The sequence below is a fragment of the Danio aesculapii genome, chromosome 10, assembly GCF_903798145.1.
Source record: "Danio aesculapii chromosome 10, fDanAes4.1, whole genome shotgun sequence".
Taxonomy (NCBI): Eukaryota; Metazoa; Chordata; class Actinopteri; order Cypriniformes; family Danionidae; genus Danio; species Danio aesculapii.
In genome coordinates, this window is record NC_079444.1 from 24,450,649 (window position 1) to 24,476,944 (window position 26,296).

Consider the following 26,296-nt stretch of genomic DNA (forward strand, 5'->3'; position numbering starts at 1 on the left):
TAGATTTAGATTTATTTATTTATTTAGATTTATTTTGTTTATATATCGGTTGTAGCCAGTGGTGGAAAAAGTACTGAAAAATCATACTTGAGTAAAAGTACCATAATTTGCCTAAAAATGTAGTGCGAGAGTTAAAGTATCTGTTGTAAATATTACTCAAAGTATGTGTAAAAAGTAACCCTTTTAAAAGTACTCAAGAGTAGTGAGTATTACGCTGGGAAAGGTTGATGCGTTTACATCTAATTTGTGTGTGTGTAAACATAACATTCTGGAGTGCATTTAGTTATTAAGGCCATTTTGGTCATCATACTGTACAGTAAACATCCGTCATCTTCTCATCAGTGACAGTCGTCTTGTGTGTGTAAAGTATCTTCTTTGACACTTTTAATGCTTCCAAACAGTTTGCTGCATGTCAAAAGGTAATTCAGTGTGATGTGATTTACTTTCTGTGTGCGATTTGATTTTATATATATATATATATATATATATATATATGTATGTATGTATGTATGTATGTATGTGTATGTATGTATGTATGTATATATATATGTATGTGTATGTATGTATGTATGTATATATATGTATGTATGTATATATATATATATATATATATATATATATATATACATACATACATACATAAAGTTATATATATATATATATATATATATATATATATATATATATATATATATATATATATATATATATATATATATATATGTATGTATATGTGTATGTGTGTATATATATATATATATATATATATATATATATATATATATATATATATAATATATCATTTATAATTCTTATAATTCTGACTTCAACTGTATATGTTTTATATAATGTTTCATTATAAATCCAAAACCCAAAACCTAAAATAGTTTTTCACTGAAATACACGTTAACGATTATATAAGAATATAAGAATAAAAATTCTAACTAATAATTAAAACTTAATTAAAACCAAAATAACAGTGCTGTAAATAAATGAATGACAAAATGAACAATAATTACACATTTTATTGAATATAATCTTCAACAGTAATGCCATATAGAACAATACATGAAAAAAAAAACTAACAAACAAGCAAACAGCCACTGCAACACTGAGATGTAAGTTAATATAACAACATTTGCAAATAAGGCTGCATTGTCCATATAATCTGTTAGATTTTAAAGAAATAATAAATACATTATACATAACACCAACACACTTCCACAGTATCCGTGGCTCCATACTCACATCAGCTATCATCAGCTTTAACTGCACTGTAAACTGCACAATAAAAGGCACATTTGTGAGTTAGGTTGTGCTTTCTATATGATATTTTACTTTGGAGGTTCATAATAACTTGATCCAACGATCAATGACACATAAATGACTCTCGACACACTCTGAAAAATCACAGAATGCCAGTGATAAAGACAGAAAAAGGGAATTATGGGTCATGAGCGGTTTTATGGGACATGTTAAAAGTGCTGTTGTTGCCAGATCAGGCACTCGCTACAGATCATGAGCAGTTCAGCCACTTTTATCAATGCATCTCATGCACATATAGTGTAAAAAAACATATATACAAACAGATATGCATAAATTGTGGCTTCCATATGATAAAAAGTGGTCAGATCTTTTTTATTTATAAATATTATTTTATAAAAAAAGGCCCTTTGTGTAGCTGCATTATTATTAATATTTTTGTGGTGGGAGGGGAATTAGTTTACATAGAAATCCCTTGTAAAGATTTGCTTTGTAGGTAAAATGGCCATCTGGCATGTTTACACCTTCTTTGCTGTCTAGACAGGCTTCAGAAGAATGCATATAATAATCAAATATTTATATGCAGAACTGGTTTAGGTTATTGAGAGACAGTCAGGGTTGAAACTTTTTCGCGTGTAATTGCATTAAATAAAATAAAAATCTGTAAAAGTTTGTGAATTAAGGCCCCGATATACTAAAAGCGAAGCTTATGAAGTAAAAAGAAGTTTGAAATACAAGAGCAGTAGAATAACGTTAACATCCCCAAGTTGCCGACAGCAGCTTTAGGATGACTTAGTGCTTTGTAACAAAACAAACACACAACAAAGTTAGAGGTGAGAAAACAGCAAAGAAAGCATTTGAAAATAGTGATGCGGGTGTTGGACGAGCTTTTCCATTCAGTCAAGTCACGTTTATTTAAATAGCACTTTATACAATAGTTTATAGACAGAATTCAACATGAAAAACAATGCCAATGTTGCTTTTTTTTGTTAAGCAGCTGTACAATTGTTATATTTTTACTAGCAGACGTCTGACCTCAGGCTGAACGGAGGAAATGAACAAAAGAAGATTCAACTTAAAATAAGTGGAGCTTCAAAGCCACACCCACTTATTGCATCATCAACACGGACCAATAGTTAAATGGTGATTACAAGCAAATATTCAAACTCCTTAAGATGAAGCCTGGTTTGTTCTGAAATGACATCACAACAGATCTTTCTTCAATTTCAGTTTAAGTAAATCAGGGCCTTTACAAGAAACTTCTGAATATAAAGGGATACGGAATTTCCCATGTTGCTTTCTGTCTCTCATTTCTCTTTTTAAATCCATCGATTTAATCATTAAGAACGAGGCACAGTAGTCTTTAATCGTGTGTTTTTTGTGCAGCTGTTATATGTATATGAGATACTCTCATGCCTTTGTCTTTCCCTTTATCCGCTTCCTTTACACAAACGCCTCTGGAACGTCACTGCCGTTGATTTTCAGGTAGATTTTAGCATTGTTTTCTTTCTCCTTCCTCTTTTTGTGCAGAGTTTTCCTGAAGTAGAGCAAGTAGAGCGGCAACAGAAATCCCAGCATACTGACAACCAGCAGACCAACGTTCACCTGCACCAGAAAGCAAAGATTATGAAGAAGAGGTCAGAACATGCCTCATGGGTATTTAATCCATTTAGTAATACTAAAGCTCTCAGTTTTGTGTCTTACCCAGAGTGGGTCTCCTTTCAGGGGTCCCATCATGGCCATGAACAAAGGCTGTTGCAGCAGAGCGAATAAAGCGCTAACCAGAGACTGCATTCCAGTCAGACTGCCGAACTGAGATGATGGGTACCTGCACACACAAACAGATGATGTGTTATTATATGCTTTCTACTAGCATTCACTGATGAAAGTGATCATGCATTGGACTGATAAACTCACACAGCAGCGTAAAGTCCACCGATGGCAGAGTGGATGAAGCCTCTGACGATGGTGTGAAGGACAAACGAGAGCATCTGGAGAGAGGTGACATGACAAAAGCAAATATTAGAGACTTGTTTATTCTGTTGTTTATGGTGGAATTAGAAGGTGGCATGCTAGTAGTTTCAAGGGTTGGCCACTAGGGGGAGATGCTGTACAAGTAAGCAGACACTTCAGGTTTAGTGTTTAGCATAGGTTTTGTGCTATTGCTTATTTGGACTTTCTCTAGGTAATATTCAACATTACATTCTGGCATACTTCTGTTAATATTGTTAAAGCATGTAGTATGTATAGTTTGTACACTACATTTAACCAAATGTATTAATCAGGAATAATTCATTTGCAAAATGTTCGCAAAAATGTAAATATTAGCCATGTTATATACTGTTACATGCGTGATTTGTTTATTTAGTTTTTTATATTGCAGTTTTTTCTTCTGTTTCCTGGTTTTATTTTATTTTTTGTATGCAAATTTGCTGCCACCTGTTTCAAATCTGCTCGGCTAATTGTCCACGCTATATCAACTGGCTACAGTGGACCAGAAGCCAAGAGAGAGGGGACATGACATGTCTCGGTAGCTCTGCTCCAAGCCCAGATACAAAGGCTTTTGATTTGTGCACTACCTTTACTAATTATGTGAATTAGTTTATGTATGGTATGAGAAAGGTGTGGGTGTGTTTTTTGTTAATTTAAATCCTTTAACTGCTGTTTTGGTGGGTAGGCAGGGACGAGAGGAAATAATTTGTATTTTTCTTTCTTATTGGAATTTTAATTTTGTTAGAAAAGTTGGTTTGCATTTAAATTAGTTTTTTTTTGTTGTTATTTTTGGACTCCCATTTACTGAGGTGTTGTTTTTGTTTTTGTATTATGTTCTTTAAAATTCAATTTACTTTTTCTGTTAAAAAAAATCAAGAAAAATTATTGCTTGACGGTGATCAAAAATTTGATCAAGAATGTACACCAAATACTTTTGGTTTAATTCTATGCAAATGTTCGTTCATTCATTCATTCATTCATTTTCCTTTGGTTTAGTCTCTTCTTTGAGGGGTCTTAACTATTCCAGCGTTACACGTTTAACACAGTGGATGCTGTTCCAGATGCAACCCAGTACTGGGAAACCAAAAATACTAATATTAGTGTTTAAATAAATAAATTAGTTTAAATTGATAAATGCTAATATTACTTTTGTCCACCAGTATTACTTTTGTCCAACTGGATCTTCCATTTAAATTTGATGAACAAACAGAAAATATATTAATAAAAAATCTAAAATATACAAATATATTTATATTATGATTATTATGTTTTGTTCATTTATCAAACTCATGATCAAGTTGACTGCATTATATTGTGAGACTTTCTGAACGGTCTATACTGTAGTATGATATTCTGAACACATCCTTTAACTTTTTTTATTTGTTGAAATTATACATTTATATTCAGTGTGTGTGAGAGCAAACACACAACACACACCTGAAGCGGGAGGTTGGGAATCAAGCATGTGATGCCGAAGCCTACGAGGAGGATGTTGGTGAAGATGAAGGCCCGTGTGGCGTTGGTGACTTTCTGAATCTGTCTGTCTCTACGTTTGGGCTGAGGCTCATCCCTGGAGACAAAGAGCAAATAAAGACACTTAAACCTACCATCACATTTTACAGTATTTTCATCTTGAAAAGCAGAAAGAAAGTAAGAAAGAAAGACGGTTCTTTAAAAGTTGTTTGCAAAAAAAAGTGGTTGATAACCTACTTGGGCTGTTTTTCATTGATTTCTCCATCATCGCATTCTTTCAGCTTCCAGTCCATGATCTGACCGATGACCGGCGTTGTCATCAAGCACAAGAGTTGCATCACGCCGAAAATGGAGGTGTAGAGACTCACTGGAAGAAGGAGTGGGAGATTAGAACATTGTCTAATGGATAACCGCTAAGGTTGGTTAATAACTACTGTGGTTAATGGCTGTTTATTGCATGTGTGTTTTAGGTGGTCAGAGAGTATGTTATGCTTCAGGGGAGTTAAAGGGGAAGGTTGAATGTTAGAATAACAAGCTTAAAGAGAAACACGCTCTACTGATTTCTACTGTGCTACTGAGATTCTTACCCAACTCCATTTTCTCAACTGAAAAACATTTAAAAACAAAGACAAAGATCTAATGTAAATAAAAATGATTAACTACATAATTACAATAACTGATATGTTGCATTTATATATATATATATATATATATATATATATATATATATATATATATATATATATATATATATATATATATATATATATATATGTATATGTATATATGTATATTGTATTCATATAGTTTTTAAAATTATATTTATCAATGTTACAGGAATTGATTTTTTGTAGCATTTTGAAATCTTGATAAAAATAAATATTATATAAATAAAAAATAATATTTGTTTTTATTTTATCCCAAAAAATATTCTTTTGAATTTGCTTACATTGTTTTATTATTATTATTATTATTATTATTATTATGATTATTATTATTATTATTATTATTATTATTATTATTATTATTATGTACATTTATTTATTTATTTATTGCATTCATATACAGTGCAGGAAATAAGTATTCAACACGTCATGTTTTTTTTTCTGGGAAAAATATTCTAAAGGAGCTGTTGACATGAAATTTAATTAGATTTTGGTAAAACCCAAACAATACAAACATAAAAATAAAACAAAAAAAAAAATCTGAAAAATTTGTTATGTGTAACAACGGAATGACACAAGGAGGAAGTACTGAACTACTGAAATGTATTTAGTACTTTATTTAAAAGCCTTTTTTGGTGATAGCAGTTTAAAGATGCCTGTCATATGGAGAATGAAGTTACATTAATTGCTCATCTATGAATTTTTCACAGCCATCAACAGAGTGTAAAAATCTTGATGGTTTTGCGGGTCTCGTCTATCAAATCTGACCTTTATTTTGTATTCTATATTGGATTCAAGTCAGGTGATTGGCTGGGCTATTGTACAGCTTGATTTTCTTTTTCTGAAAGCATTTGAGAGTTTCCTTGGCTGTGTTTTGGATCATTGTCTTGCTGAAATGTCCACTCTGGTTTTATCTTCTTTTAATATTCATTTACAATGACGAAGGGCAGAGGGTTGCTGAATAACTACTGAGAGATTTCAGCTGCTGTCTGGGCTTTCACTGCTTTTCTACACCTCCCTTTCTTCATGTGTTCAATACTTTTTCCTGTGTCATTTGATTTTATTTCACATAACTTAATTTGTAAACTAATGAATATTGTTTTCTTTGCATAAACGGATTTCTTTGGTTGTTAGCAACATCTGGTGGAAATTTCAAGTCAACAGGACTTTTAGAAAGTAGTTTTCTGAGAAAACTGGTGACGTGTTAAATACTTATTTCCCTCACTGTATCAGGATTTTTATAATTAAAATATTTTGTTTTCCATTAGAAAATTTCTTTCTAATATATTTCAATCATCATAATTTAAACATTTCTCATAATTAAAAATATGGTAATACTAAAACCTTTTTTGCTATTTTATTCAAAAAATAAATAGTTATTGCATTGTTTACATATCTGAATTATTTAAAAGCCTATATGATCTATGATGTGTCATAATTGAAATATTTTTACCCTGAGAAGGGATGGTTTTAGTTGATTTCACATATCTGATAATGATCTGTATTAAAACTTAATTTTTTGGCAGTTTTGCTTTTACTGATTTCCCATATTAAATAATTTGTTTAATCCTAATAAAACATCCTTCTTCACCTGTGTTAAGATCTCCTCCGCTGAGAGACTCCAAGATGTTATTCATGGCCCCCATGTAGAAGATGAGACGCAGCTGAGTTACACACATGGTCACCAAACTCAACATGAAGAGTGGACTGAAAATACTCTTCATGAATGACTGAGCTGGACACAACAAAAAAAAAACAAGTCAGTCAAAATTTATTATTATCACCAACATTGCCATTAGAGTATGCTTCTGGTCTTCATTGTGAGACTTGTTGAAACACTGTGACTTACATTCCTCCTTGGGCTCACACTGCAGTTCCAGGTCCATGGTGGACAAGCAGAGTTTGTGACCTTCTTTGGCAAGCTCTTTCTGTTTCTGAGTGTTATCCACGCTAAGACGCTTGCCCACTGTCGTCACCTGCTTATAAAACTGCTTTCCTGTAATCTTGTGGTCAAATCCCAGCCAGCTGAACTTGATCTTGACGCTGAAAGATAGAAAACATACAAAGTGAGCCTTAGTGTTAGTTTGATGCATTCGGGTGATTGATTCTGGAATTGCAGATACATTTGGTGTCCAAAGTCATTATTTATGGCAGCTATTTTTAGGTCAGCATTTTAAATTATTTTAATAGTTTGCCACTCATTCTCACCAATCACAAAACGTTACATGCCATAACAATGCAATGATTTCCTAAAATCATGATAGTTCGTTGTATTATTGTGTAATCAAAATATTTTAAATATTGATTTGGTAATATTTTGTTTTGTTTTATGTATTATACATCTAAATACTGTTTTTTACATAATTCTACAACATTAAAATATTTAAAAATGACTTATCTTATAAAAATGTGTTCATAAATCTTCATAAATTAATTCTGGTAGCCTATCATACTTTGCCTTTAAATTTGTGGAATAATCTCTCATAGCTACAGTATGTAAAAAAAGTATTTGTTGTCATTTTTCCCTCACCGTATATCTCTCGTTTAGAAAATGTAAAAATCTAAAAAGTTATTTTTTAAAATATCAAAACCTTCACCACATTGTCAAAAGGAACGCTTAATTTATCACACATTATACTGTACTGTGATTTGTGTATAAGTCTTTTAATTGTGATTTCATTGGTGTCATCTTCTCTTAGCATTTAATGTAGCAAGTGGGAATTTTGGTTAAAAGTTTCAAAATGTGAATTAGTTTCCGGAAAAAACTCATATTACTGACATAAAGCTGACAAACAATACCATAAAGAATATTTAATTTGTATATTGAAAAGAAAAAAGGAATTGACTTGTGTTTGACACATTGGGTTGTTAAATGTTCCATTAAGTGCTTTGAAATGTGCTTTTTATTCAAAATTTGGTCTCTGTGAAACTGAAGACAGAGCAGGACATATAATAGCCCCTCACCTGTATAAAAAAGCATTTAGTTATTATCACAGCTCTGCCAGTGAGAGTAGTTGAGCTCAAGTGCATCAAATAAAAAGGTAAATGAGAATCGTCTTGAAGGGGGCGTGGCATGTTAGAAACTAGAGAGCATTTGATTGGTCAGAAGGTTTGATGAGAAACTGAAGTATGAGGTGACGTCAAAATAATTGTTGATCCATTTAGGCGGAAGTGATAAACTGCAAGTTTTGGATGTTAATATCAGGTTTATATCTTCTAAATGCAAAATTTGTCTCTGTTTTGAAGAACACTAGATTATAGACATCTTTACAAGTAACACTCATATTAACATCTACAAAAAACTTACGGGGCCTTTCAAATTGAACATTGAACAAAATATACTGGATAGTATTTCTTTAAGCAAATGTTTTTTCCCTCTTAACTTGACATAGTCAGCCATATGTGAAAGTTGTATGTGTGTTACTTACGTATAGTCCATGTCCTCGGGTCCAGGGAAAGGCTCCAGGGGCCAGTTGAAGAAGCAGTTGATGAAGACGAGGCCTGCACAACCAGCCCAGACCACCAGGATCATGATGAAGGTCACACCCAGATCATAGATCACCTGTAAGGACAACACATAATTAATAAAGAGAACATCATGTGGAGGAACTATCACTTCTAGTTGTTTGAGTGAACAGACCTTAACCCCTGGAAAGGTGACGGCAGAGGAAGCGTATGAGCCGATCATGAGTGCGATGAAGGTCGCACGCAGGTCACCAAACATGTTGGGCAACTGGAAGAAAACATAGGAAGAGATAAATAAATAATCTGGTTAGAAATAACTTTAGACAGAGAGACAGGGTCATTTATTTATATATATATATATATATATATATATATATATATATATATATATATATATATATATATATATATATTTATTTATTTATATATTGGGTCAGTTGGCGTTTCTGTGTGGAGTTTGCATGTTCTCCCTGCGTTTGCGTTCCCCCACAGTCCAAAGACATGTGGTACAGGTGAATTGGGTAGGCTAAATTGTCCATAGAGTATGTATATGTGTGAATGAGTGTGTGTGGGTTTCCCAGTGATGGATTGCGGCTGGAAGGGCATCCGCTGCGTAAAACATATGCTGGATAAGTTGGCGGTTCATTCCGCTGTGGCGGCCCCAGATTTATAAAGACGCTAAGCCGAAAAGAAAATGAATGAATATATAATATTCTTTATTATTATTTAATTAAAATAAATACTTTAACAAAATGTTTTTATTTGTGTCTATTTATTATTGTTTTATTTGATTATTAGTATTTGTAATAATCAGTCTTGACAGAAAGTCAAGTTAAAATTTATAAAAAATATTTTTTTCATAATTTGTATTTTTTTTTTTTTACTTTTTTAAAATAATACTAATAGATTACATATTTTTATCTGGTTACATTTTATATGAGCAAAATATATTTCAGTTAAAATGATTTAAATCTGAATTTTTATAGTTCTGTTATATACAAAACAAGTATTTAAATAAATATTACTTTTTGTTCATAGTCCATAAATATAATTTTTCTGATGAGAAAATTATTATTTAATAATTTACAATAAAATAATTGTTAATCTTCAAACAAATTATAATTCTTATTTAAACTCTGTTTATCAAGATCATTTATACAGTATGACCACTGTGAACATAAAAGACAATTAATCCACATTCTTTCTCTAAAAATGGCAGCAGACATGGAGAGATGGCCAACAATTATGGGCTGACGAAAGTATAACAAATCTCCAATGAAAGCCGTTTCAGTTCAGAGCCACTGACTATAACGAGAGAATGAGAATGGCCACTGAAAGAAAGGAAGAGAGAAAGAACAAGTGACAGAGGACAAGAAACGATAAGTCTATCAGCAGAATTTAGAGGCCTCAAAAGTTTTGTGCACACTTTAGCCACCCTTCTTTCCTATACATCACTTTCTTTCGGTTCCTCATTGTCAATAAAAGAGAAATAACTAGGGCAGTTACAGGAATGATCCGTCCAGTCTAAACCGGCTGAAGCCGAGTCTCTTTTATGACCCTAATTGGAGCCTGGACCAGGGCAGCCTGCCTACAGTTATGCCTTGTTCCTGTGACAACAAGTGGATGAGCAACAGCAAGTGTCCTGTTACGTAACAATGCGTTTGAAAGCCTGTGATCAGCAGCTTCGTAATGGAAGAGTTGTGCTGTAGACTCAACGTGAATTCCTGTTAAAACTGGTGTGAAGATTTTCTCCAAAACTGAATGTTATGTGCAGTGTTGGGCATGTTCGTTTAAAAGAGGAATTAGTTAAAGTTACTAGTTACTTCTCACAAATAGTAACTGAGTTAGTAACTGAGCTACATAATTATAAAAGTAACTAATTACCAGGGAAAGTAACTATTGCGTTACATTAAAAAAACGAATTTGTCAAATGACTATAAAATAAATATAAAACATTGAACACTAATCTACACTATTTTAATGTTGTTGTTGGATAATGTGAGAGACAACGGCAGCATGTCTTCAACTATATATCTAAATATTATTTTGTTTAATTCTGTCTGAGTAATAAGTGTTTGCAGTGGCGAAAAATCAAGTTTTATTTGCTTTGATGTTGTGGCTTTGTCTCCTCTGGTAGCAGAGCTCACGTTATCACCAGCGTAGCAACTAATTTTGTTCGCTGTGTGAGTACCACACAGCTTGGAAACATTTACACTATGTTCAGTATCATTTTAATTTTAACATATAAAATGGACTGATATTTCGTAAATTAGTTGTTAAGGTGCTTCATTAGATTAGAATTACTTGTCACCGACTCTTTTTTTTCTCTTGGGTATAAGTTGCACAATACATAAACATTCTTGCTTTTCACCTTAACGAACCCACACACCCACCCCAGAGAAAGAGTTTATGGCTGAGAGAGATGCTGCTCGCATGAAAACTGCTTCAGTGTTCTCAATTACAGTAATGCGCATTTTTTGTCAGTGACACTGTTGTAATGGGGAAAAACAGTAATTCAATTGATTACTCGGTACTCAAAATTATCGCAATTTCTTTATAACACCGATATTCCCATCACTGGTTATGTGACTCTAATACAACAAAGAACACTACTGTTATTATCAACAATTGCAATGAATAGTTTTTTTTTTATGTGAAAGTACCAGAGAATGATCCCATGTGGCTTTTGGGGTTTGACTGTATTATCTAACAAAAGATAATATGCACTTTATTTGTGTCTTTGTTACTATAGTAACTATTGATTTAACTACTGGGTAATGTTCTTACCATATGGTTAGGTTTGAGTGCATGTTATATTTGTGGTTGTTTGTATGAAAGTATTGCTTAATTAATTGTAATTTCTACAGTAAGTACAACGTGTAACAAGGACAGTTTAAAATAAAGTGTGACTAAATATCTATTATAGAAAAGTTGTCAGAGATCAAGATTAATAAAAAATCGCTTTCGCTTTCGCCTAACAGCAAGAAGATCGCTGGTTCAAGGCCGACAGTATAGTGTCCCCTTCTCTATACTGAGGCATTAGGACTCACACAGACCGCAGGTTGAACACCCCCTGCTGGCCTCTATAGGTACTGACCAGGCTCAACCTGCTTATGGCTGTGATATGCCCTGATATGGCTGTGGCTCTCCCTGTGTTCGCATGGGTTTCCCCCGGGTGCTCTGGTTTCCCCCACAGTCCAAAGACATGCGCTATAGGTGAATTGGGTAAGCAAAATTTTCCATAGTGTATTTGCGTGAATGGGAGTGTAGGGTGTTTCCCAGTGATGGGTTGCAGCTGGAAGGGCATCTGCTGCGTAAAACATGTGCTGGATAAGTTGGCGGTTCATTCCACTGTGGCAACCCCAGATTAATAAAGGGACTAAGCCGAAAGGAAAATGAATGAATGAATGAAAAATGCGACAAAAAATACTGTCTATGTAAAAGAGTGCCAGTCAGTTATCATAGTCATTCAAGCTGTCATCTGACAGTCCAGTTTGAACACATTCAGATAAGCAGAATGTATTTTTGAGATGATACTTTTTTTTAATTACCAGACCCTCAAACACATGGAATGTGTTAAATGGGACCATTCTGTGATACTATTGTGTCTTCATTGAAGCTTGATGATTCTACTGCCATGAAGCGGATTAGAACAAGAAGCTTTTTTTATTTCTCCTTTGATAGTCCAGAAATGGACCAGAAAAAAAAATTTGCTTCAATCTTCACACTTTTTTGGCAGAAGCAGTTTTTAATTTTCTCAGCTTGTGTGGCAAAAGTTAATTTTGTACTAGGGGTGAAGGTGTTTCGTGTGAGTTCATGGTCATAGAGTTCCTCAGATCATGCTGAGCACATAATAACCGCAGGCTATTCTTACTGGGTCAGCACACTGGATACACCATCAGGAGTTAATGCGTGGTGCGAGTACAGCGACAAGAGCGAGTCAGCAGGAAAAACAGTGAAGTAAGACACACAGATGGATCTAATGATTAACCTACTGCATCACGCTTGACAGACGCTCAAATGAGAGAAAAAAGTAGAGACCTTAACTACAGCCTGGATGTAGCATCAGATGTAATAATTTGAGAATCAAGGTATAATTATTAGATTCCAACTTGTACAAATCATTCACGTTCTCGTAAACCTTGCGATTGAGAACTAGAACTTGTACCACATGACCACTGAACCACCTGACCGCTGCAGATTCAGTGTTTGGACATTGAAATGCATAATTTCAAACTATGGAGACGAATCCCCCATATTGTGCATGGCAGTTGCAGCCTAATAACTAAATAGTGTAGAAATATTTCAGGCAGCTCAGAACAAGCTCATTCAAAGACAAAAAAGTTAGCACAGTTGTACATTCATAAATTAGTTAGCGCACACACTCACCGTAAGTGAAGTGAAGGTCATACACATTCCTCCAAAGCCATTAAAGGTCAGAGCGATGAAGATCAGGACGGAGAGTTCTATAAAAATGAGCAGATTTTAATCAATTCTACTAAAAAATGTACACATTTTGGCATCTGTTTCAGTTAATATGAACACATGAGTTGAATATTTATTCTTCTTACCATTTGGGTTGCTGGCTCCATAAGCAATCATAAGGCACGAGAGGGCAAAACAGGCACTGGAAAGAAAGATATGACACTCAAAAATCAAATATTGATGAAAAATTTTACTTTTCTATCAGTCGTCTTGCTTATGGGACTGGTAAAGTACTGACAGGGGGATAACAGTAAAACCAATCACCCATTTGAGTGGGAATGCTAGTTCAGTCAAGTAAAACTGGAGACCCAGAATCACTACTTGCATCCCTACTGAGTTCTGATATTGACAAATTAAGGACTTGTTGTTTACCTTCCGAGCAGGCGGAGTTTGCGTGGTCCGTATTTGTCCATGACGATCCCGAGAGGTAGTGTGATGGCGCTGAGGAGGAAGGAGCCCACAGTGAAGGCCAAATTCAACATCTCATCTTGTTCTTTACAGATGAGCCAGCCGTTCATCCTCAGGTGGTCTTCTGGATGCTTTAGAGGGATCACTTCAACCCCATCATCGCGACTGGAGGGCTTGAACTCGTCATATTCATAATCTGGATCATTTGACAGCGATGAAGGCACAGCTGGTAAGGAGAAGTTTGCCATTGAGGTGTTTCCTTTGGAGAAGAAGAGACAGAGGAGAGATTTGAGAGGTTAAGCTAATTGGAAACCATCTTACCCATTTCAATAGTGACTTTTTACATTGGGTAATTACAAGAACATAATGATTGAGAACTAATTATCCCCCAGATAATTTTCCTGGTAGCATTTGCAGCGTCATTAGCAACTCTAAAGTGATGCGATTTAACTGACAGAACTAAAATTGTTCTTAGTTCCTGCTGTGCAAACACTCCAAAAAGTGTATACTTCCAGCAAAAGTTCCACCAAAATTTTTTAAGCCCTTATTGCTTATAAAACTATGTGCTAATATAATAGTGCCGATATTAAATTCAGTCTACTACCCGCCAGGTCACTATTTCTGTTAAATCACAAAAATAGAGTGAGAAAACTCAAATGCTGGTGTAAAAACTGAGGGAGGTGAGGGAGAAAAAGAGGAAGCAGCCACGTGCATCCTTGGTATGAGCCCTATTCGGTGATATAAGCATCTGGCACTTGTAATTCTGGTTGGTGTCCAACCACACAGATGCTGCACGTGCAGACTTCTATACCTCATGATAGTTCCTTGAAGTTCATGACTGGAATTTCACACAAAATGCACTCTGTGGCCTTGCCAACAGCATGGGTGGAATGATCAGTGGGCTGTTGGTAAAGTTGAGAACTCCAATATTGCTTCTAGCCTTGGAATTATCTATAAATGGAACTGTCCAATAGCAACAACCTCACTGGAATCCTGTGAAAATTGTTTATCGTTCCAAACCTCAATGATTTAGTTTCTTGATGAAACACAGACACAAGATTACAATTTACAGAATGATATGTGGACTAGATTTTTGTTTCTAGTCCATATCATAAACGTCAGTGATTTTGACTAAACCACAATATTTTAGAAATATACTTTGTGATCTACAGAAAGTAAGTTTTTTGTTTTGTTTTGTTTTTTGCTGTTGGTGTTGGTGAGCTTTATGGAACTATGGTCAATTTGCCCTGCACAATAAGACGTCATCAAAAAACCAAAAGATAATTTTACAGATTTTGTTGCATCAGTGTTTTTTACCTGCATCACATCTGTTGGTATCAGTCTGATACCTGTCTGATTTGAATCTACATTTTGTTCTTGATAAATGATGTGATCTGGTCATTGTTCACATTGATTGGCATCTGCCAGTGCCTTATCTTGCTTAATAGAACTAGGCTTTCTAATTACCCATAAACCAGCTTGGAATTAATTCTAGCTTAACCCGGTCTTCTCAGCTGTTCTCCAAAGTGTCTGAGCTCAACCTTCACCCAGCAGTAAAATGCTTGGAATGAGGAATCACTGTTATTTGGTCTCCATAAAATGGAGATAAGGGCTGGGAATGATAGAAAGGAGAGCTCAACATTTGCTTTTCCTTTATCTTGTTCTGCTGCTGGAACATATATATATACAGTATACAATTGTCCTTTTGGACTATTGTACAATCCTGTTCCACTTTATCTTGCCACACACATAAACTACTGATACTGAGCCAGGTGACACTCAATTAATAGCTGCCGGCTCACTGGCGACATATAATCTAAATAATCAGACCTGAACTTATGCTAATTTGGATGTTTTCCCATTTTACCTGCTGATGGGTGACATTTCTTTGAAAAATGCTAAATGTGGTCCCATAACAATTTTCTTGAGAAGTGCGAGTAAATCAGAATTTCTCTTTCAAACCTTGAGATGGTTTCTAAAAAAGTGACACTTCTATAATTATCCGCTCAATGGTGCACTGTCATCCTGGTGATGCACGTGTCCCCCTTCCACAACAAAGGGGGAACTTTCCAACATCCAGCATGCTTCAGATATCAGTGCAGAATGTTCTGACGTGTTTGACACGCGGTTGTGAACTGTTCAGCACCACACGTGAGGGGTTGAGTTTTTCCCCTCGTCTACTAGGAAACCAAGCCTTGCTCTGGCTTCTTTCCTAAAACTATGCTAATGTGTGAATGGAGTCCCCACTGGTGAGCCTCTGAAAGATGGTGTACACTGACCACGTTGATCTGCAAATGGCAGGACACACCCAAAAAGATAGCAGTCACCTGGTCTCAGCAAAAAAATCTTTCGTGAAGAAGGGGTGATAGAGGAACACACATGAACCTAATGAACCTCATTTGAAGACTTTATTACTGAACCTCACTGTAATAAACTGTCTTCTCTGTATAGCTTTGAGATTGATAGCGATATAAATAATTAATATTTCTTTTGTGTTATCCTTCACCTGTTTTCTGATAAGCTAACAGCCGTGTGATGTCTTAGGTTTTGTTTCCACCTTGCATTAAAATGTGTTTTCCGTGCTCAGCTAAAACACATTACCATTTACAGATGGTATTAATGTATATCTCTTATGATCACTTGTGGTTTTGCCTAGACACTTCTTTCTAATGTCATGTAAACTGTGAATCCAATCTGATTGAATACATTTTTGACTTTCTCTACAAGTGGTCAACATTGGACAAGCACAAAATACTTTAGACCTCTTTAATACCTTTATCAGAATCAGAATCAGAAGGAGCTTTATTGCCAGGTACAGTATGTTCACACATGCAAGGAATTTGTTTTCGTGACAGAGCTTCTACAGTGCAACAGGATTACAGAGACAGAACAAAAAAACAGATAATAAATATATTTAAAAAAAATACAAGTAAGTAGCGAATGCAAATATACAAATTGACAAGTGTATGTACAGGTATATTACTATATACAACATTATATGTGGAGCTGTTATGTGCAAATTGGCATGTAAAGTGTGTTGTTAAATAAGTGTATATGTGTATAAAAGTATAAAAGTGTATAGCAAGTAGAACAGCATAGTCAATTTATGCAGCATAGTCTTATGATTGGACTGTCGAAATTAATCTTAGGACTAGGCGTAAACACGGGCTGAATAAAAATCTAAATTGGGAATGTAAAAATCTTTAAATGAATCTAGAAATCTGGAGTTGGTGAAATACTAACACTGAACGCACATTCCTAGAAGATTTTGTAAAGATTAACCCAAATGAATTCAGAGATTTAGGTAGTGATTGGGGAACAAGTGGGAGCCAAAACAAGGTGGGGTTGTTCTGTTCATTCACAGCCATTAGCTTGATGGCCAGATCTGATAAAAGGTAAGGAACAGATTGTGAATGAGGTACAGGCACAATACAAAGTGTCCCACACCTAATTTAAAAAAAGCGTGAATGTGAAAAAGAACTGTTATCATGATTACTTCTTAGATGGGAAATCTTAGCTCATGGACTAAACCACAAGAGTCCTCACATGCTTCGCATCATTCAAAAATGGTCAAAGATGAAGAATGTGAATGCTGACAAATGACATTGTCCTTTGAGACTTATCTGTGGACTTTAAGACTGCTGAAAGCTCTTGTGCACAAACGATTCTCGCTGAGACAGATTTATTACATCACAATAATGTGACTGACCAAAAGGGCAGTCAATCAGCTGAGTGCTGTCAAAAAACAGGAACTATGACGGCAGCAAAAAGTAATGATGTAAGCACTTTCTCATGCAAAAGTGTTATGCCAAGCAGACAGACAGATACGTAAGATGCCCACCACTCTGCCCAGAAGAAGTGGTATTCCTAGATCTACCCAAATGATAAGCCTCCTACAGTTTCCTTCACAAACAACTCTTTTTCTTGTATTCTGCCCCTCCTTTGCCCCCTTTCTTCTTGTCTGCCTGGAAATTTCAAACCAGCTTTTGTGGTTAAATAGGTCTCAATGTCCTCATGTTCTATTAAATCAAGCCCAATGCTTTCAGAGAGAGAACAAGATAGCGATAAAAGGGCATCACCAGTCAAAGTAAGACAAAAACATGTTCTTATGTGATGCTAATCAATACCAAAACAATCAGTTCAATCAGTCGAGCCAATCAGTAGGTCTGAGGTTCTAACTGAGAAGGTAAACATCTAAAATTACACCAAACAGACTGCAGGCCTCTCGATTTAAAGGTGCATTTGATTAGGTCAGGGTCCTTGTAGAAAACATTCAACATTCCAGTGTTTTAGCAACTGTGACTACCAGCTGATTTACTGAAAGTTTGTGGTGGGGTTTGCGGCTGTGAGGCTCCTGAGGAAAATCTTCACAAAAGTGTTTTGTTGTGAAGAGCAATCAGTTACACCACATTAAACACTACTGTCAGAGACTTATTACTGGACAATACACATGGCTTTAAAAGTAGAATCCTACCAGTACTGTTAGACAGCCTTTATGGGCTTTTAGGATTAGATTTGAATAGTTAGTTGAGTGGAATTTGCCAATTTGCATACTGACCAATAAACAAAGCACAATAAATAAAATCACAGGCTTGACTTGTGATCCCCACTGTTCTTCGTTTTAAATTCCTACAGGTTTCCTGACTTCTCATTGTTGATGTTGCATTGGTTCTTCAGAGAACTGTATCGTTTTTAATAAACTTTTATTACTATTTGTGGTTCAGTGAAGAACATTTAATAATAACATTTAATAATTAATCTTTCTTAAAGTTTCTACCAGATATTAACGTGTTTTCAGTAATTAAAACACAAGTGCTTAGCCAAGAGCTGTTACCATTTACACCTTGTTTTAGCATGTTAAAATGTCTCTTATACTTCTGTTCAGGTTTCGTCTCACTGGGAGTGCTCAGTGTACTATTAAATTAACACATATTATGAGGCTTACTATTGAGTGGGTCAGTCGAGTCTAATGCATTGTCCACTTCCTCTGGAAATGTGGACTGACATGACAGATCGAAAACAAAAACACATCTTAATACCAGATGTAAACAAGACCTAACATCCATTGAACTTTATCTCTGTACAAAAGATAATGTCTATTGAAATAAGGTGTTTTCAAAAATAAAAACAATCAATCAGTAATGAGAATTTTTTAAAAGGGTTAGATCACCCATTTAGTTTGCAACACAAATTAAAGAGCCCATATTATGGGTTTTTGAAAATGCCCTTCCCTGTAGTGTGTAACATAGCTCTAAGTAAAGTGAAATATCCAGCTAAGGCTTAAATCTGTAAGTGTACAGTGTTTAAAACTATTGATTCATCTATAAAAGAGTCGACTCATAGTGCTTCAAACGAGTCGTCTTGATAACGAGTCATTAGGTGTTTCGCGATGACGCAGCTACGAAACACAAGTAGTTGCACACGCAAACCCGGGAGATTTGAAACCTGCGGCCCCGCCCACTAACAGAAAAAAAAGTCACACACACACACACACACACAGAGACACACACAGACACTGGTCGAATGAAGTCACGCTGTGCAGATGGATATTATGGACAGTCTAATCAAAGATGAAACATCAGCAATATAGCCCAGCCTTGAGCAGTTCTGAGTGCTTATGAAAACTATATGCTTTCAAAGAAGACTTCATCAGTTTGTTAAAGGAAGGATCGGTAAAGACTGATGGATCAGTGCATCATGAATCAGTTTCTACCCCCATTTCACAAGTGTAAGTAAGTGCGATTAAAATTATTGCCTCGTTTACTCTAGCTTGCACATGATGTATTTAGTTGTGTTTTGTTACTTGTAACAGCGTGTACTGTATCAGGTTAACTCTTTATATTCTCATATCGCGTGTAAAGCCACGTTGAAAACGCGACGCGTGCCGCTTTGATTACAGATCGTCAGCTGTTTACACACATGCAACGGACAAGTTTCAAAATATTTCAGCTCAATATTATTGTCTCCTCGTGTGTGTAACGCACGGGTATTCGCGGATATAACTGAGCGCCGCTCCTCTATGGACGCGCCGGCCCTGTGTGTGTGTGTGTCTGTGTCTCCTCGTGTGTGTAACGCACGGGTATTCGCGGATATAACTGAGCGCCGCTCCTCTATGGACGCGCCGGCCCTGTGTGTGTGTGTCTGTGTCTCCTCGTGTGTGTAACGCACGGGTATTCGCGGATATAACTGAGCGCCGCTCCTCTATGGACGCGCCGGCCCTGTGTGTGTGTGTGTCTGTGTCTCCTCGTGTGTGTAACGCACGGGTATTCGCGGATATAACTGAGCGCCGCACCCTCTCTATTCAGCCGCTTCTCTATGGACGCGCCGGCCCTCTGTGTGTGTGTGTGTCTGTGTCTCCTCGTGTGTGTAACGCACGGGTATTCGCGTATATAACTGAGCGCCGCGCCCTCTCTATTCAGCCGCTTCTCTATGGACGCGCAGGCCCTGTGTGTGTGTGTGTGTGTGTGTGTGTGTGTGTGTGTGTGTGTGTGTGTGTGTGAAAAGAGCAAGAAGACTGTGACCTCCTCGCCAGTTCTTGGACTTTTTGCTCAATGAAATAGTCGTCAGTATTTTCTAGTCCATCGTCTGTTTACATTCACCCACTGGCAGCCAAAATCCACTATGAAGCGTGTGTGCACTGTGACTACTTTTATATTGTAGATTAGCAGCTGGGCATTTCACTCTGTCTCGTGCTGAAGCCTGTCAGTGTTGTCGACCAATCGCAGCAGGCTGTCATCGGTCCAATCAGCGCAGATTAGCTTCGCGCTGAGGATGGGTTTGGGAACAAATGAATCGCTGAACGAATCATATGGGAGTCGCTGGGATAATTAGGTAAAAATAAATGCAGATTATAAGACCATCAAAGTGTTTTTTGACCTTGCATGCATATAAGACTGTTGTTGGAGACCCTTACAACCTAAATATGACCCTATTTCATCTATAATATGGGCTCTTTAAGATATTTTAGTTGTAATCAAAAACTTTCCATTTCATTTCAGTGGCTCTACCGTAATCATATTAGGCTCCAAAAACACTTTTGTGTGGCCAAAAAACTGTAAATATAACTTTGTTTGCTCATATGTTCTCTTTCAGTTCATTTCATCAGGGTGTATGTTTAATATGGGCAATGTTTTGAATTGTTTAGTTTCTTTTCTGCACATTGAATGTCTCAGGACCATTGCTGTCTATGGAGGATGAGGGATCTCTATAGAAAATCTCTTAATTTGTGTTCTGAAGATGAACGAAAATCTCAGGAGATTGGAACGAAAAGAAGGTGAGTAATTAATAACAACATTTTCATTTTTGGGTGAACTAACCCTAATATTAAACTAATATTGTTCTTAACAGTGTAAAATATACTTACTTTTCATTTTCAAATTTGTTGTGGAATTTTAAAATGTTGTATTGTGGCATCAGATTGGTTGGAAGTAACTCTTACCTGGATCTGTGCAGAGGTATGAATAAAAGCCCTCAGACTTCAGCATGATGAGTAAGGAACCCCAGCCCAGCAGCACGGCAGAGAACAGCAGATTTTCAATGATGGCTGTTACTGCCATCCACCAACGACGGGCAAATGCTGTGGCCAGAGTGGGTGCCATGGTTGCAAGGAGTAGAAAAGCAGGCAGAAGAGGAAAGGGTGGTCGACGGTGTCTGATGGAATCAGACCTCACAGTCTGTGAAACAAAAACATGGTAAATATGTTGGAGGAATTTTATTGGAAGAAGCAGGTTTAAAACTTATTTAGAAATGTACTGTAGAAAATAAAGACATTAATGATAGTCATAAATCAAGCACGTGCTTTTGCTGAGTTCTTGAGCTCTTAAGGTGTGTCGATCCATTGAAACCACTTCACACTTCCTTTGTCATGACTTTGATCACTTTTCAAAGTCACTTCTTTCAAAGTAAGTTTGTTTCTTTTGCAAGACAGAGCAATAATAGTTTCAGGGAGGAGTCCCAAACTACATAGTTCATATTATAGTAGACCCCAGACATTGATCAGACATACTGTAAAATATCAAAGAGAGATTTAAAAAAGCCATAGAAGAAAAGGAAATCAAGTTTGAATTTATCTAGACATATCTTTATGACGTTTATAATTTATATCTTAGTGTTGCTTTTACATCAAATACACATGCATTGTAATGTTTATAAACGTTTATTAATGTAATGCACTAAAGAAACTACCTAATTAAATGCGTAAAAGAATAATATTATTTGTCTTAAACTTGAATTTAATGTGCCTACATTGTGTTAAATGTATATTTATAATAATAATAAGAAGAAGAAGAAGCAACAAACCTTTGAGAGAGACAAGCAAACAAGTTCTGTAGCCTTTTAGTGCAGATTGGTGTACCCTTTGATGCCTTTGCTCTCTGTCCCTCTCTTCCTCTCTCTCTGTCCTCCTGCGGTCACAGGCACTTACTGAGAACTTCTTTCAGAGCAACTGTCTAATTTATAGCGGTTTCATGTGAGGAAAGCATCGGATCATTTCTATTGGCTGCTTTAGGAGGCTGAATATATCCGTGAGCCAATCAGCTGCGAGTTTCACGCTGCACCGAAAAATCACGGGCCGTCCACAGGTGAGCCTGCAGATGTTTATCTGCGTTTGGAAAAACGAGTAAAATGGGTTTGATGTCCTGCAGGAAATAGTTTTTAGGTTACTCACCTCATTATCGAGGAACCCCTTTTATCATCAACGCTAAAATCAATTTCTTTCGACTGAGTGTATTGATTATAAAGTATTTCCTAAAATGTGTATTAGACCTGGCAGAGCATTGACATCTGAAGATGAATGAAGATACGTCTCTAAGAAAACACAGCTACGCAGGTTGTTAACTGACACAAACCTGTTCTGCATCACTTGTTTATAAATTTGTTTTTCTTTCGCTGTGAGGAATCAGGGACAACAAGAGTTATTCTGCTGAACTGCACAATTGTAGATAAGTCTGCAAAAACAAGGCAGCAAACTGTGTCATCGTCAGAAATAAACAAAAACAGCTCGAAGTGTCTGGAAGAGTGGGGCAAAGGAAGTTACCTCATAGTTTCATTTAATCAGCAGAAGAAAAAAAATACCATGCTTGACCCAGTAGTTATTTTTCTTTTTGACAAATTCATCTAAACCAGGTTAAGCTGGTCCCATGGAAATTATAAATACGTTTATATCACATGGCCACGTTTAGTGACTGAAATGTGTTACAGATATTTTTATTGCTTTTGTTTTGCCGTAAACACGCCAGTTTTAAACATTACAGTACGGGTTGTTGCAGATACCGGGTGTAAATCAAGTTGTTATTCTCGAAACACGTCGCCCTCGTGTTATTTACCAAAATAGAGATTTTGCGCGCTCGCGTGCGCGTTCTCGGGGGAACTGTTCTGACAAGCGCAAGCTGTGACTGGGTATTACTTTCAATCTACTTATAAACCTTAATACAAACATTTAAACGTCATATTTTATACAAACAACCGCTCAGACTGCTGCTGCACGCTCTTAAGTCTGGTGTTTTCGATTAGATCATTGCATGACAAAATCTGATCACCCTAATCAGCAAAACTTGATATCTGTTTATCAGTCATATCAGTGTGACTGAAGACTGATATCTGTCAGACATAAAAAAAAGTTAATCGTGTGTGTGTGTGTGTGTAAAACAAGTAATGGTTCATTTCAGGGTGTCAGTGAGGTTGTTTATTTGAATCAGCTTTGCATTCTTTCCCATAGTGAGCTAATGGCCTCTTTCATGTGTGTGATCAATGCCTCTCACTTTATCACTGTGAAAACTAAATGCTTGATCAGGGGGTTTTAGCCAGCTATCTTTGCAAAACAGCAGTTTTGATAAGAAATATGGGAACTATTCACAGATGTTGACAATATTCTAAGAAGTCACTTGAGGTCTTAGTCAAATGTTTACTGACAATGTTCATTTCTTTACATCATAATCCTCCGATTACTTGAAGTCTACGTGATGAAGTACAGTTATTTGAGAACTCCAAGCTCTGAGCTGAAAAAAAGCACATCAAACGAACCAAGAGGAACAAAAACAACTGCTCACCAAGTTACATAAGCTCCAATCAGCTCACACTTGTTTTTCACTTTAACACGTCCTCTGTGATTTCAGTTCCTTTTTCAAACAGCCTTGAGAAATTCATGACTTTATCCTTTTACATCCGTAACTATATCCGTAGTCAATCTTTATTTAAAGGACTTCAAATTAAATTGAAAGCAAATGCTTAGTAACACATCTTTGCTCAGGCAGGATTTAAGGGAAATTCTCTCACTGGGGGTATTACAGTGAGTTTCACATTTGAATGCTGATAATGGTTTTATTTTGATACATAAATCATTAGCAAATCATCTCAAATCTACAATCACTGTGAGTCTATACAAATACTTGAAATGTAATTTCATAAGCACACATACACATTTTACACTATTGATCAAAGTTTTAGGGGCAGTAGGATTTTGGAAAATATTTGTCTTCAGTAAAAATTTAATTGTTTAAAATTTACAACCACAGCAACAACAAAAAACATATCCGCTGCATAAAACATATACAGTATGCCAGAGTAGTTGGTGGTTCATTCTGCTGTGGTGAAACCTGATAAATCAGGCACTAAGCTGAGAGAAAATTAATTAATGAACAAAAAACATTTGCAATGTTACATAAACTAATTCAAATAATTGCTTTTTTACTTTTACTTCATAAAAGAATCCTAAAAAAAGTTTCCACAAAAATGTTAAGCAGCACTGACACTGAAAACTAAACTGAAGAGAGAAAAATTTAATTAATCATATTCTACAATATGTTATTGCTGTATTTTTCATAAACCTTGGTGTGCAGGGGGAGGGGGGAGGTTTATCCTACTAACCCTAAACTTGAACACTGCTGAAATATAGTTGTTGAGAGTAATTAAGAAGTACAGTATACGTCTACAGAAGGATCAAAATATAAGTCTAAACATGAATGTTGTGATCAGCAAACAAATGATGTGTAAATATCTCCTCACAGAGTCACCACCTGAAAAATAAGAACCACAGACTTCAGATCAAGAACCTGTTAGCAAACATTTCTGAATAATTTTATACCATTCCACTATGGTGCAATATGCACACAGTAATGTTATTTTTCATTATTTATTTATGTGTAGAAAACATTTGAAATGGCAGAGCAGTGGTAGTAGAACTTGGTTATACTCTATTATAGCATGTTTTCCTCTCAATAACAATAAACATACAAATAAATTACAGTTAAGGAAGCATCGAATCATGGTGATGTGGATGTTTGCATGAGCTCTGCAATTCGCCACTCCTGTCATGTCTCGGTTATTTCTATAGAACATTATACAGTCGATTGCTTTAAAGCAGGGGTGTCCAATCTTGGTCCTGGAGGGCCAGTGTCCTGGAGAGTTAACTCCACCCCTGATCAAACATACCTGAACTAGCTAATCAAGGTCTTATTAGAAATACTAGAAACTACCTGGCAGGTGTGTTGAAGCAAGTTGGAGCTAAACTCAGCAGGACACTGGCCCTCCAGGACAGAGTTTGGACACCCCTGCTTTAAAGTAAGCAGCTTTACAAAACTGAGCATGATAAATCAGTGCTGCTTCCAAATAGATTTGCACTGCAACTGTGTCTAAAAAGCAGCTGTACAGTGTACTGATGGCACTGCTTCTTTGAACCCTTTACAAATCAATTGTTTCGAATCAGGGGTTTAGAGCATGTATTACATTGGCAAGCTCAAGTGATTTCAGTAAACAGTGCTTCATAATGTCATGTGTTCAAAGCATTTAAAAAATGTAATGGTTCTTTACTGGATGAAAAACCACATTCTTCTTTGTATATCATAAAATGCATATGAATTGTTCACTCAGATCGCCCCCAAGTGGCAAATCACTGAACAGGTTTCGCTGGCTATTACCTGATCTCAGATCAGTTTTGCTTGTTTGTTATAATAATATTAGTTAATTGTCTCTCATGGGCCTGTTTAGCAAAGCCCGCCGTAGAACAAACAATATATATGGCTTGAAAATGTATAAAAGAATGCATATTATGCAGACACGTAATATGTAATGATATTAGAGGATAAGCTATTTAGGTTAAACTTTCAATATAAAGTTTGCAATATGTTTAAAAACACTATTTTGCTGCATTTGCATGATTTGACCAGCAGGTGTGCCTAGCATATGACATTTGTAATGCTTTGAAATGGTGAATCATTTTACAAAGCAATTAGTTCAATTGTTTTAAACCGTGTTTCTCGCATCACTACTACAGTGTTAGATTTTACTTGCATATGTCTGACCTTGACGAACTGAGTAAAGGTCATAAAATGAACCACAGAAGTAGGTGGAGCCTCATAGCCACACCCATTTATTACACAGTCACCACAGACCAATGATAGTTTGGAAAGTCATTTGCTGTGAAGTGTTTCTAAGACTGTGGTTTTCCCACACAACTGGGAAAATGCAGTTGCGAGAAAAAATAGGAAGTTTCAGGTTGTGTTTTAAGGCTACTTTCATAGCATGTCATGATCTGTAAATGTTTCTTTCTC

At 35.9% G+C, this 26,296-nt stretch overlaps 2 protein-coding genes across 3 annotated transcripts in view; both read right to left on the reverse strand.

Moving 5' to 3' along the window:
• Nucleotides 1-1,005: 1,005 nt before the first annotated feature.
• slc43a2b (solute carrier family 43 member 2b) lies at nt 1,006-22,164 on the reverse strand. 2 transcript variants are annotated; one of them, XM_056466688.1, is made up of 15 exons: nt 22,050-22,164; nt 21,190-21,424; nt 13,716-14,010; nt 13,430-13,485; nt 13,248-13,324; nt 9,034-9,126; nt 8,822-8,955; nt 7,243-7,436; nt 6,985-7,128; nt 5,316-5,333; nt 4,966-5,095; nt 4,693-4,825; nt 3,181-3,254; nt 2,968-3,091; nt 1,006-2,868 (listed from the first exon to the last, which is right to left on the reverse strand). In XM_056466688.1, exons 2-15 carry the CDS (start codon nt 21,347-21,349, stop codon nt 2,707-2,709), a joined length of 1,794 nt encoding a protein of 597 aa, XP_056322663.1. In that variant the 5' UTR covers nt 21,350-21,424; nt 22,050-22,164; the 3' UTR covers nt 1,006-2,706. The 2 variants fall into 2 exon arrangements, with proteins under 2 accessions (XP_056322663.1, XP_056322664.1); XM_056466689.1 differs by lacking the exon at nt 5,316-5,333.
• A 1,246-nt stretch (nt 22,165-23,410) lies between these two features.
• The window catches only part of hephl1b (hephaestin-like 1b), a 40,408-nt gene continuing 37,522 nt past the window's right edge, over nt 23,411-26,296 (reverse strand). Inside the window, exon 19 of the mRNA XM_056467463.1 lies at nt 23,411-24,763. Within this exon, the coding sequence (XP_056323438.1) occupies nt 24,687-24,763 (77 nt within the window). The 3' untranslated portion in view covers nt 23,411-24,686. The remainder of the gene's footprint in view (nt 24,764-26,296) is intronic.